Source organism: Gracilinanus agilis, chromosome 4, assembly GCF_016433145.1.
Source record: "Gracilinanus agilis isolate LMUSP501 chromosome 4, AgileGrace, whole genome shotgun sequence".
NCBI classification, from domain to species: domain Eukaryota; kingdom Metazoa; phylum Chordata; class Mammalia; order Didelphimorphia; family Didelphidae; genus Gracilinanus; species Gracilinanus agilis.
In genome coordinates this window covers 192,875,680-192,887,987 of record NC_058133.1, presented here as the reverse complement: position 1 = coordinate 192,887,987, position 12,308 = coordinate 192,875,680, and the positions used below count along the sequence as shown (strand labels likewise).

Here is a 12,308-nt window from a genome sequence, read left to right as displayed (position 1 = left end):
TATATGCTGGTGATGGAATACTATTGTGCTAAAAGGAATAATAAACTGGAGGAGTTCCAGGTGAACTGGAAAGACCTCCAGGAACTGATGCAGAGTGAAAGGAGCAGAGCCAGAAGAACATTGTACACAGAGACCAATACACTGTGGTAAAATCGAATGTAATGGCCTTCTGTACTAGCAGCAATGCAATGACCCAGGACAATTCTGAGGGATTTATGGAAAAGAACGCTACCCACATTCAGAGGAAGAACTACAGGAGTGGAAACAGAAGAAAAACAACTGCTTGAACATATGGGTTGAGGCAGACATGATTGGGGATGTAGACTCGAAACTACCACACCAATGCAACTATCAATAATATGGAAATAAGTCTTGATCAATGACAAATGTTAAAACCAGTGGAAATATACATCAGCCATGGCAAGGAGGGAGGAGTCGGGGGGTGGGGGGGGTGAAGGGGAAAGTAAGAGCATGAATTATGTAACCATGTTAACTTTTCAAAAAAATAAATAATAAATAAATGTTTAAACAAAAAAAGAAAAAAAAGAACCCTCTCTGAAGTTAGCTGATTAGGGGAAAGGAAGGATTTTCAGAGTCCAAAGAATATATCTCAATCTGAGACTGGACTAATTGACCTCTTCATTAAAAATCTATGCAAATAATTATAGACAAATGTGGAAGATGTCTTACTGTATCTTTGATTCTTTTATCCACATTTATTTTTATTCATAAAAAAGGAGCTCTTCATGTGACTGTTAAAGAGGTAAAGAGATGGAAGCAAAACTTCACAAAGGAAAATTCATCTTATTTTTATATACTAATAAAAAAAACCTCTTGACAGACCCATAGAAAAAGACTGTAGGAAATAAGAAATGGTTGTAGACAGAAAACCAGGGAGAACCAAATAAATGTAGATGGAGAAAGATGATCTTTATAATTCATCAAGGTTTACAATGTACTTTCCTCACAACATATGAGAAAATCATGACTCAGAAAAACAAAGTTACAGCCAGACATGGTACCTCGTAATCCTAACTATGGAAGAGGCTGAGGCTCTAGAAAATCTTGAGCTCCAGAGTTCTGAGCTGAATGGACACCCAAATTAAGTTTGGAATTAATGCATTCTTGAGACAAGGAGGTCACAAGGTTGCCTAAGGGGCAGCTATAGAGCAGAGTGGATAGAGTACTTGGCTATAGTCAGGGAGGCCTGAGCTCAAATATGGCCTCAGACACTGCCTGCTCTGTGGCTCTGGGCAAGTCACTTAGCCTCTGTCTGCTTCAGTTTCTTCAACTATAAAATGGAGGAAATAATTGTATCTACCTCCCAGGATTGTTGTGATTGTTATGAGAAGATAATATATGTAAAAAGCCCTTGGTACAATGCCTGGCAGAGTAGGCCAAAGCTCCCCTGATGATCAGAAGAAAAACTGAGCCCATGAATAGTCCCTGTATCTCCAGGATGGACAAGATGAAAAGACTTAGTCTTTTGAAAAAGTATTTTTTAAAAGTTATTTGCCTAATGATAGCAAATAAAATCTGGATTTGAATTTAGGTCTCTCGCCTCTCATATACAATATTCCCACTAAAATGCAGATACAAATTCCTTGGGCTACCATATCTATCTATGTATTTGTGAATATACATGTACATATTTAAATATCTGTGTGTTTGTATATATACATGTATATATTTACATACATATACACATACATACATATCTATACATGTGTCCTATCAGGAAGCTAAAGTTATTAAGAGGGGCTACTGATAAAGCATGCTATTCACCTCCTGAATGAGAAATCTATTTTGGGGCATGGCAATGAAGGAACTGAGGACAGCTAGGTAGCCTGGAATTAAAAAGACTCATCTCCTTGAATTCAAATTTGGGCTCAGACACTTAACAGCTGTGACCCTGGGCAACCCTGTTTGCCTCAGTTTTCTCATCTGTCAAATGAGTTGGAGAAGAAAATGGCTAACCACTCTAATATTATTGCCAAGGAAACCCCAAATGGGGACACAAAGCTGTCTGAACCAAAAATGACTAAACAACAATGTGGGAATTTGTTTGGCTTCACTTTATTTGTTACAAGGGCTTTGATTTTTTTTCCCATGGTGGAGATGGGTGAGAGGGAGAGAAAACAATTTTTGTTCTTTGAAAAAATAAAATCTAATTTTTAAAAACTGAATGAGATATTCTGTCTATTTAAATGCATCAAAGAGATTAAAGGACAGACCAATATTCTATTCTTCAGCAGCTCAGCATCCTGATAGAATCTCCTGGGAAAGGAGTTTCCTTGTTTCCTTATCACATCAGACAAGATTTGACTCTGACCCCAAGATTCTCCTTGACAGCTCTCAAGCTCTCCTTCAGCATCACAGAAGTACAGAAGTATACTCCACCCACATATACTCTAAGCCACCCTACCTCCTTCAGTTTCCCCTGCAGGAGACCCATCCTCTACCTTCCCTGGCCATCAGCCATTGATCCAGGTGCTCTTTCCCTTCCTAGTCTGACTCCTGTCGCCCACACTGACACCTGCCAGGCAACTCCCCACCCAACTCCTCAGCCCTGTAGCAAATGAGGACCTGGGGCCTGGGGCAGGGCACATGGAGAACAGGTTGATGCAGTTCTCCCGGAAGTGTGGCCAGTGGTGCTGGGGTGGGGTCACCAGGGCAGGCAGGATCTCTGTGACCTCCATCCTTCCCTCCACACTGCCATAAATCAGGCAGAGCCGCCTCAGACACCACTGAGCGCAGGGATTCTCTCAACCCAAGAAAGCCTGTAAAGACCAAATTGGACTCAAATCTGACTGACCCAGCACGTGACGTCTACATCTACCTGACAACACCCAATCATCATCACCATTCTTTGGTAAAGATTTTGGTATTGGGACGGGGATAAGGGATAAGGGATAAGGGATGGGGGTGAGGGAGACCTGGAGGGTGAGGGGCAGTAAATGTGAATAATCAAGCTGCTTTAGGGAAAGGGACTCCCCTAGGAGACAAAGAATCATGGATCCTAGAGGCAGAATTAAAACCCCTTGAAGTTGGAAACTGTTTTCATTTTCATCTTTGTAGCACACAGTAGGTATTTAATAAATGTACATTGGATTGGCTTAGTCAGGATAGTCTACTCAATTGGGCCTTTCCTAGAGAAGGGGAAGCATATGGACAAATTGTCCAGTGGCCTAGAATTATGGGAGGATACTCAGTCAGGAATGAAGATGGTTATTCCAGCATGGTGAGGCTCTGCCAGAAACTGGCATAAATAAGGCAGTTAAGTGGTACAGTGGACAGAGGTCTGGGTTTGCAGTCAGGAAGACCTGGTTTCAAATCCAGCCTCAGAAACTTTCTAGCTATATGATCTTGGGTAAATTACTTAATCTCTTTGCCACTGGAGAAGAAATAGCAAATCACTCCAGATTCTTTGCCAAGAAAAAACCAAGCACAGAGGTCCACAGGGTCATGAAGGATCTGACACAACTGAAATGACTGAACAATAACAAAAACCATGGCCAAAAATACTACAGGTCATTTGATTGGGTCAGAATAATTCTTGAAGGGGCTTCTTCCCTCTACCTCCAATTATCCAAAGAACAGATGTAGCAGTTCTAGTAATGGCAGTTCAGTACTCTCTTTCTAACATCTAATGATTTAGCTGTACTTGTCATCCCAGTTAGGACTCCTGTATTTGAACCAGAAAAACACAGTCCAAAACTGAAGATGCAGCTATATCTAATATATCTATATAGGGCTTCAAGGTTTCCCAAATACTTAATCACATTTGATTCTCACAATAGTCCTGTGAACTATTACAAGTATCATTAACTCTATTTTATAGATAAGGAGACTAAGGGTCAAAGACATTAAGTGACTAAAGTAATAGCTAGAAAGTGGCAGAGCCAGGATCTGATCTTGAACTTCTGACTTTTGGATAGAGCATATTTGATACTACACCATGGATGCCTACAAAAGAGATATCTCTGCTTTCTCATAACCTAGAGAGTACTCCTAGCTCCCACCTGACACTAACCAGCTATCTGTCCTTGAGAAAGCCAGTTAATTTCTTTGGGCTTCTGTTCTTTTTTCTGTAAAATGAGGGTACTAAATGATATAATTACTTAAAAATCACAAAATTTTCAAGGTGGAGAAAATATTAGGTGTTAGTTGTTTCAATTCCTTCTCAAATGTTTCTTCCAGCTCCAAAATTTTGTATTTCTATAAAAGACTCTCTCCTATATAACCAACCTGCCTATCCACTCCATGACCCAGTACCCTTTAGGTCCATCTCTCTGGCAGCCACTTGATTCTTTCTTTGTTCTTTCTCCAGGAGCAATGACCTTGTTTGAAAATGTCACTCGGGCCCTGGCCAGACAGCTCAATCCCCGAGGAGACTTGACCCCCTTGGATAGCCTCATTGACTTTAAGCGCTTCCATCCCTTCTGCCTGGTCCTGAGGAAGAGGAAAAGCACACTGTTCTGGGGTGCCCGTTATGTCCGCACTGACTATACACTCCTAGATCTGCTACAGCCAGGAGCCTCACCTTCAGGTCAGTTGGTAGCACAGATAGGCCAAAGCAGATATGGAAATGGGCCTGGTCATCCAGCTAGCAAGACCCTGCCTAGCATATCATCCTATATAGAAGAAGGAGGAAAGAATTTCCGGTTGGATCACTGGCATTCTGATTTGGGGAATGCCTTTGGTCCAGCATCACATCCCCATTCCCTCTCATTCCCCTAGATCCATCCGACACAGGAAACTTCTCTTTCAAGAAGATGCTGGATGCCCGCCTGGAGGGTGAAGTAGATGTCCCCAAAACAGTGAAAGTCAAAGGGACAGCAGGGCTCTCACACAGCAGTACCCTAGAGGTTCAGTCTCTCAGTGTTTCTGCTAAAGCCTTGGATGACTTACATAAGGAAAGGTGAGATTAGGGGAAGCTCCTTCTTGAGGGGAGGAGAGGGAAGCAAGAGAATCTACAAGAAGGGCTGGACTTTACCAGACTTCTCTTGGTCTTGGCATGGCAAGAGGGACTGTCTGACTACTATCCTGACTTGTAGCTTTCTCAAGGATAGCTCTAGGGAGCAATGCCTTCTAGCTTATGACCTTCACTTTGCACATCAAGTAACAGATCATCTTGAAAGTATTCTTCCTAATAGGAACTTTTTTATTTAACTCTTGATACAGTCAGAATTTAATCTTACCACAACTAAAGTGCTTTTGAATTCTTGTGGCTACCTCTAAAGATGACAGCGGAAGCCACTTGCTAGTGACTCCTCTACCCATACACACAGTTTGTAGGCTGCTCACAAAGGTAGATGACCCAAGGCCAGTACCTAACTATGGTTGCAACATACAATCCTGGTCTAATGCCCAGCCATCCTCTTTTGAGTTTCTGGGTCAAGGTTGTACAGAGGATATCACACTGCCTCTTAAGTGGTAGTTGGGAGACTGAGATGAGGAGCAGGGGAAAAGGATAAGAAAATTTGGGAGCTCAGAAATCTAAATTAAGAAGGCTAAAAAAAAAAAAAAAGCCCCAGCTACACACTGGTTCTTAGATGCCAGGCAAATGATGAGAAGGCAAAAGGAGAAATGGGGACCAACTAGCATAAAGAGAAGTTTTGAACCTTCTCCTTATGTCTCCTCTACCCCAGGAAGCTTATGCCAGAGCATTCATTCCTGCAAGAGATAAAGGAACGAGGGGAAAACCTGTATGTGGTGATGGAAGTTGTGGAAACTGTGAAGGAGATCACCCTGGAGAATGCTGGGAAAGCTTCAGGATGCTTCTCCCTCCCCTTCTTTGCCCCTTTGGGCCTACAGGTTTGATTTCCCACTCCTATTCAACAATACACACAAAAACTTAGGGAAAGAGACCAACCCTGTTGACCATTTTGTCAAGACCCCATATCTGTCTTGTGCCATTTCCCTAATACTCCAGGCCTGTTCTCTTTTTCTGAGCATCCTATTCCCAGTCCAGTCAATTACACTAAACCTAGAGAACACCCATAATCAAGGTAGCATACACACACACACACACACACACACACACACACACACACACACACACACACACTACATTAGATAGAACACTTCCTATTACACCCTAACCACTTCCAAGGAGATGTTTTGGCCTCCAGATAAAGGGCATATGATACCAGAAGTCTATAGTAGGTCCCTATATGCCTACTTCCCTAGGAGGTGGAAGAGGGAATAGAGAAGGGCTATGTTGAAAAGGAATATACACTGAGTAGGACAAGCGTAGTTGAACTTTAAAGGGATCACAATTTTTGCTCTCCTCTTTCTCTCTTCTCAACAAAGATTTAGAGCTAGAGGGATTTTAGTTATCATCTAACACAAATACCAAATTTTACTGATGAGGAAGCTACAACCAAGAGAGATGAAGGGAACTGCCCCAAATCACACTGACTTGTAGAAAGCAGTTACAAAAAGTGTGGATTCAGGAGCTTCAGATCAGCCAATTCTTGGGAAATGGAAACTGGCAGAAGAGCAAAACTCAGAAGTAGCAAGTATACTCAAGTGAATAATTAGTAGTGAACACAAACTCAAGTAGGCTGCTTGTACTATGCAAATAGTACTAGAGGCAATACAAGGTTTTGGTCCTCTGGAACAATTTATTGGACAGTAATTGATCTCTTGTCTTCCACAGTCCACCCCTTGGTGCTATGTACGAATGTCTTAGAGGCATGATGTCTCTTAGAGAACATATAGATAGATAAGCTTTAATTTTCTGTGGGTGGCTCCTTGACCCATATTGCTGAGGAATCTTGAAGCCAGACGGAAAGGTAGGAGATTTCTTGAAAGAGGTAAGTATTAGATGGAGAATGGGGAGTGGATAAATAAAAGCACTCTAAAGCTGAGAGGAAGGCTACAAGTCATGATCAGTCTAGGAACAGGTTTGCCCAGCTGGGGCAATGAGTCTGAGTCAGCAAAGGAGATGAAGGTAGTTAGATGAAAAGTTAGTAGAAATTGATGGAAAGACTTTGAAGTAGATGCCAGAGTTCGGCCATCTGTGAAATAGGAGAAGCAATTGGAGAAGGAGGGGCAGGAAGCAAACTCAAACTGAGGTGTCTCCAGGTCTCTTGATCTTTGTTTTCTAATTCTAGGGGTCCATAGACCACAAGGAAGCTATCACCATTCCCCAGGGCTGTGTCCTAGCCTACCGAGTGAGGCAGCTGATAGTCAAAGGAAAGGATGACTGGGGTGAGTAGAAGCCCAGGGAATCAGGATCCCTCCACTACCAGGAGTCTGATGAGCCCTCTTACCAAGCATTAAGTGTCCCTGATCCTTTCCTCTGGGAGCTGTGGAATGGGTGGGGGAATTATCATAATTCAAGTCCTGAAGCCCAGAGCTATGAACTGTATTATGGGGAAAGGGGAAACAATGCCAAAGTCCAAATTCTGAAAAAAGTTATACCCCTTTCATATTGGAGAAGTTTGTTTTTTTTAAGGGGCAATACCTTATATAAGACAAGCTAATGATAACCTGGGGAGAAACCTGCTTGATTCCAAAGATCTCTAAAAACCTTTGGTTAGGAGAAGGTGGAAAGTACCAGAGAACAGCTAACAGCACCACTTCTTTCCCCTCTCTCCTCACCCCTCCAGATATTCCCCATGTATGCAACGAAGACATGAAAACTTTCCCTCCAGAAGGTGAGTAGAATTGCTCTCAGGTAGAAAGCCTAGAGTATTCCATTACTCTTGCCTCTAAGTCCCTCCCCCACCCAATAATCCCTTCCTGTATCTCCAACAACCCCTCCTGTCCATTCCCCAAAACCTTTGGATCTGATACAAGTCCTGTAAACCTTTTTGGGTATCAGTTTTATCGTCTATAAAATGAGTTGGTTTAGATGATTTCTAAGATCCTTCTGAGCTCCAAATCATGGGTTCCTAACCTTTACTGGGTCATAGACCCCTTTGTTAGTCTGGTAAGCACCTAAAAATCTCATTTCAAAATGTTTTTAAACGCATAAAATAAAATACTTAGGATTTCAAAGGAAACCAAGTTTACTAAAATAAAGATGTAATTTTTTTCCCTGTCCAAGTTCATAGAACCCTTCTGAAATCTATCCACAAGCCCTTGGGGGTCCATGGACCCAATGTTAGGAGCCCCTGCTCTAAATCTATGATTCTGTGACATGGAAATTCTATTAACTCACCATACCCCCACAGTTTTCTTCCACTATGCTCTAAATCCGAGCTGGGAAGGGGGTGGGGGCTAGAGAAAGATAGAAAGCTTTCTTTGTTCTCTTAGACCAAAAGACAGAGAAAATAGAAAAGCAGAGCCTGAACATTCACAGAAGATATTTTCCAAAACTGTGAGAATAGATGCCAACAATGTTTTTGTAATGACCACTAATTTTAAAAATGGTACATTGTAAAATGTTCTTGAGGAAAAGGTAGTAATGGATATTATGCCAATGGATATTATGCCAATGTATTTTTATTTTGTTTATCCAGAAAATCCTGAGGATAAAACATTCACCCGTAAGTGTTTCCTTTCAGATTATTACTTTCCTTATTCTGAATTTCAAAATATCAAACTTTTCTTATCCATTTTCTTATGGAAATGCTAGAATAGAGAGAATGCTATCTCAGGATAGTTCCCCCAAAACTAAAGACTTTTTAAAAGTCATGATGTCTAAATTATTAGCAGAAGTGGGAAATCTTTAGGTAATATCCTCAATAAGTTTGCTATCAAAGGCCCATGTCCACAGGATTGCCATGGCAGAGACTATTCACCCATTAACTACCCAGTATTCTTCAGGTCAAGGCCTGGAACTGCTGCTGCTACAAAGGCCATGTGAACTTTGCCACTGACTAGCTGGCAGAGATTTAGTCCTCTCCTTTCTCCTACTTCACCAAGTTGTCTAGCCCAGCACCCCTCTATTCCATTAAATGGCAAGGCATGTATTCTTAATAGAATTGGAGCCCCCTAGAAACAGTTAGGATATATTTCCCTACTCTCAATGTTATCTCCCTACACACCTTGAAGTTACTTAAACCTTATGAATCATTTTCCTCATCCGTAAAATGGGGATAATAAAAGGAACAACTTGCAGGATTGTTGTGAGGGTCAAAGAGAGTGTATATTTAAAACCATAGAATGCTATATGGATGTGAGCTTTTCTCGGTAACATTTTTCAGACTGCCACTCTTATCTTTTTTTTCCTTCCTCATTATAGTGATCCAGTCATCTGATATTTGTAAGGAGATTTGTGAGTTTTCCCTATAAGCATGCAGGGTGGGAAAGAATTGTTAAATCACAGGTCCCAAGATCAAAGGTCCTCTATGATGCCAACCAAAGTATCAATGCATGGTTCAGTCTGTCATCACATACTCTATCATACTCTAAAGGAGTCCCAGGGTGGCCACTGCCATTTCCCTGAGAAGCTCCAGGGACAAATAGTTCTCCCTATTCATCTTCAAATAAGGATTAGGCTTTCACTATTCCCAAAATTAAGCCAAAAGAAATTACAACAAATCAAGTCCAATGAATTATTTTATAGGTCTCAGTCTAAAGACCAGAGTGTGGGGATCTGAATAGAGGAATCTTAAGGGAAAAGAAAATAGTATGGACAGGGTACGAGATAAGAGATGTTGGGAGCAGGAAAGGTAAGGTATTGTCTTCTATTTTTTCTACATACACAGCTGAAGTCCCAGAAAATTTTGGAACACTAAAGAAAGAAGTTCAAAATGAAGCCCAAGAGGTGGCCAAATTAAGCAAGGAAGGGCAGGAGTCACTACTCAAGTCCCTCAGAAGCATTCTGGGGAAGAAACAAGACCTCCAAGATTTAGAGCTCACGGTGAGACACTAAGACTCAGTGTAATGGGAGAAGTTTTTAGGAGTGATGGTTCCTATAAAGGGGAGGCTGGCCTGGGGAGAAGGTTAGGAAAGTACTCATCATTTACCAACTAGAAAAGGGAAGAGAAAATGGGTTACCCTTTTCAAAGCTGGCTAGGCACCATCATAGGACTACAGGACACAGATGCATCTTCTTTACTTCTAAAAGAGCAAACAAGGAATGTCCTTCTCCAAAGCCTATGCCTATTGCCCTCTGGGTAAAATTTACCCAAAGGGAAAGTGGAGTGGCCATAGAATGGAGGAGAACTTATTGGAATGGGATTAGAAGTGGTCTAGTTTGGAATCTTTCTTCTTCAGAAAGAAGGGTTCTGGCATTCTGAATCAGAGAAGGTGAACCTGAGGTAGGAGAGGTCAGATGGTTTTCTTTTCCACTCACAGTTTGAAGAAGCTCTGAACAAGGGGCATCCTGTGTCCCTGGAGGCCAACCCAAAAGACATTGAACTCTCCCGTGATGTTGTGGAAGGCGTTCTTTATTTTCTTGGAGCCCTGACAGGTAAATATAAGGGTACCCCAGAAAAGGGAGGTAGAAGGGCCAAGACCACAAAGAAGGTCCTCAATCCCTGAGAAAGCTTCTCTGATGATTCCCTTTATCCAACCCACATAATTATGCTTTCTGTCTCTAGAGCTGACTGAAGCCCAACATAAACTACTAGCAAAATCCATGGAGATGAAGCTCTTGCCCCAGCAGCTAAAACTGGTAAGAAGAAATGAGTCCAAGGGGAGAGTTTGGGGAGAAAGAAGCCAATAACAAAAGGGGATCTGGAGGTACATGCCCCCCTCCAAAAGCTGAGATCTGAGAGATCATCTAGTTCAAACTCTTCATTTGATAAATGATGAAACAAATCCCCCCCCCAACAGAAGTTACTAGCTCCAGGTTACATAGCTAATACATGACAAAGCCAGGCTTCAAATCCAAGGGTTCTGACTTCCAACTTCAGCAATCTTGCCACTATATCATGCTTCCTCTTCCCTTTGTGTCCCTCCCTCAATCCAAGAACAGGGTGGCAACAGCATGCCTGTTAATAGTCTCACAAGAAGAGATCAGCAGGATGAGGTCAAGCCATTCTCTGGGTTTCACTGCCCAATTTTCAGAAAAGAGGCAGAAGGGAAATAGATGTGTGTGTATGTCTCTGGAGAAGAACAAGAGGAGGTTTTCAACTAGTTTTGTTTACCTTGTTTTCCATCTAGGTGGAGAGTGTTATGGAGCAGAACTTTCTACAGACTGAGGAAGGTTTATTTCCCCTAAAGCCTGAGCTACTATCCTCCCTTGGGGATGAGGAGCTGACTTTCACTGAGGCTCTCGTGGGGCTCAGTGGCCTGGAAATGCAGAGATCAGGCCCCAAGTACAACTGGGACCCTGACACACTCCCCCAACTCTGTGCCCTGTATGCTAGCCTCTCCTTCCTACAGCTATTAACCAAGCACTCCTAAATTCCTCTTAACCCTGCCTCCACTTGTCTTTTTTCCCTTATACTATTCTCCCTCACGTTCTTTTCTCTCCATTCTCCTATAATACTCAGAACCAGTGTTACTGAAGAGGAAATCCCACTCAAGTGGGATAAATATTTTAGGACCAAGGTCCCTAATCCCTGCCCTCTTTGCCACTGTCCCTCAGCTGAAATTTAAACCCTCAAAAAGTAATTTCTTTAAAAAAAATTTTAAGTAAATATTATTTTAACAAGGAAAAATATTAACTACCCCTCTTTTACTTGCCCCCCCTAAAAATAAATCTCATAAGAATATCAAGAATGGGGTTTCATTAATGATCTTTTGTTTTGTTTTTAATTATCATGTGAAAAATTAATTCATGCCAGAAAGGGAAATATACTAGTCAAAAATGCGACATATTTTGAAGGCCTTGTTGCAAAAGATTCACTTATATAAAGGGCCTAGAAATATTTGAGAGTATTTTCTCACTCTCTTGCCTCAAGGTCCCTACTCTACCTATATACCTTCCAATATACTAAGCCCATTTCCTCATGTGGTTCACAAAATTTCAAAAGAAAAATTTTATTAAAAGGAAAATAATCTTGAATTTGAATCCCAAAAACATGTCAATCATAAGCCACAGCCCCAAATACAAGGATTTCTATAGTAAGTAACTCCCCTCCCTAGTTGTCTTGACTTGCTGCTCCCCCTGAGGAGCAAAATGAGGATAATAGTAGATTACTTTTCCTTCTCTCCAATTTCTTGCCATTCCTCTTCCCCAAGCCAATCTACCAGTTTGTCAGATGAAGTAAGGACAAGATTCAAGAGATGTATCCCTGCCCCATGTAGTCAAAAACAAAAAACAATTCCATAATCCTACTCTTGTCCGCAACTGTCAGGACTGCACTCTGTAGTTCTTCCCTTCTTTTCCTGTCTCCTGTCTCCACAAGTTGTTTTCCCAACCTATCACCATGCATAACTTCGAGTAGACATAATTTATT

The 12,308-nt window shown here is 41.6% G+C and overlaps 1 protein-coding gene across 1 annotated transcript; it reads left to right on the top strand.

Annotated features, from left to right (window-relative positions):
* The first annotated feature begins 4,335 nt into the window (after nucleotides 1–4,335).
* LOC123245403 (gasdermin-A-like) lies at nucleotides 4,336–11,552 on the top strand. The gene is given in 10 exon segments (XM_044674277.1): nucleotides 4,336–4,549; nucleotides 4,741–4,921; nucleotides 5,652–5,817; nucleotides 7,122–7,218; nucleotides 7,620–7,687; nucleotides 8,475–8,505; nucleotides 9,666–9,820; nucleotides 10,258–10,372; nucleotides 10,503–10,576; nucleotides 11,068–11,552. Coding segments are annotated over 10 exon segments (1,344 nt in total). The 3' UTR covers nucleotides 11,311–11,552.
* The last annotated feature ends 756 nt before the right edge of the window (nucleotides 11,553–12,308 follow it).